Below are 257 nucleotides of genomic sequence, written 5' to 3'. Positions count from 1 at the left end.
CCCCGAGACACAGGGTGCTCCCACCTCAGGTAGAACAGCAAGTAGGCCTCCTGGTTGAGGACCACCTTGATGTTGCTGGAGCGGACCACGTCATCGTTCATTTGATACCACTGCCCATTGCTGGCCTGCAGAAGGGAGAACAGGGTCAGGCTGTGCCCAGAGACCCCCGGGCACAAAGCGCAGCAGGAACAGCGGCCACCGGCAGAGCCCCTCTCCCTGAAACCCAGAGCAGGCAAGGGCACTCTGCCAGAGCTGGC

The 257-nt window shown here is 62.3% G+C and overlaps 1 protein-coding gene across 1 annotated transcript in view; it reads right to left on the bottom strand.

The window, feature by feature from the left end:
• Positions 1-257, bottom strand: part of LOC104279259 (ubiquitin carboxyl-terminal hydrolase 36-like) — a gene marked incomplete at both ends in the record, with an annotated part of 4,243 nt that overhangs the window by 315 nt on the left and 3,671 nt on the right. Inside the window, one exon of the mRNA XM_009876471.1 lies at positions 25-125. Within this exon, the coding sequence (XP_009874773.1) occupies positions 25-125 (101 nt within the window). The remainder of the gene's footprint in view (positions 1-24; positions 126-257) is intronic.

The sequence above is a fragment of the Apaloderma vittatum genome, unplaced genomic scaffold, assembly GCF_000703405.1.
Source record: "Apaloderma vittatum isolate BGI_N311 unplaced genomic scaffold, ASM70340v1 scaffold28529, whole genome shotgun sequence".
In the NCBI taxonomy this organism is placed as follows: Eukaryota; Metazoa; Chordata; class Aves; order Trogoniformes; family Trogonidae; genus Apaloderma; species Apaloderma vittatum.
The sequence above is the reverse complement of the archived record's forward strand: the minus strand, read 5'-3'. Positions and strand labels throughout refer to the sequence as shown.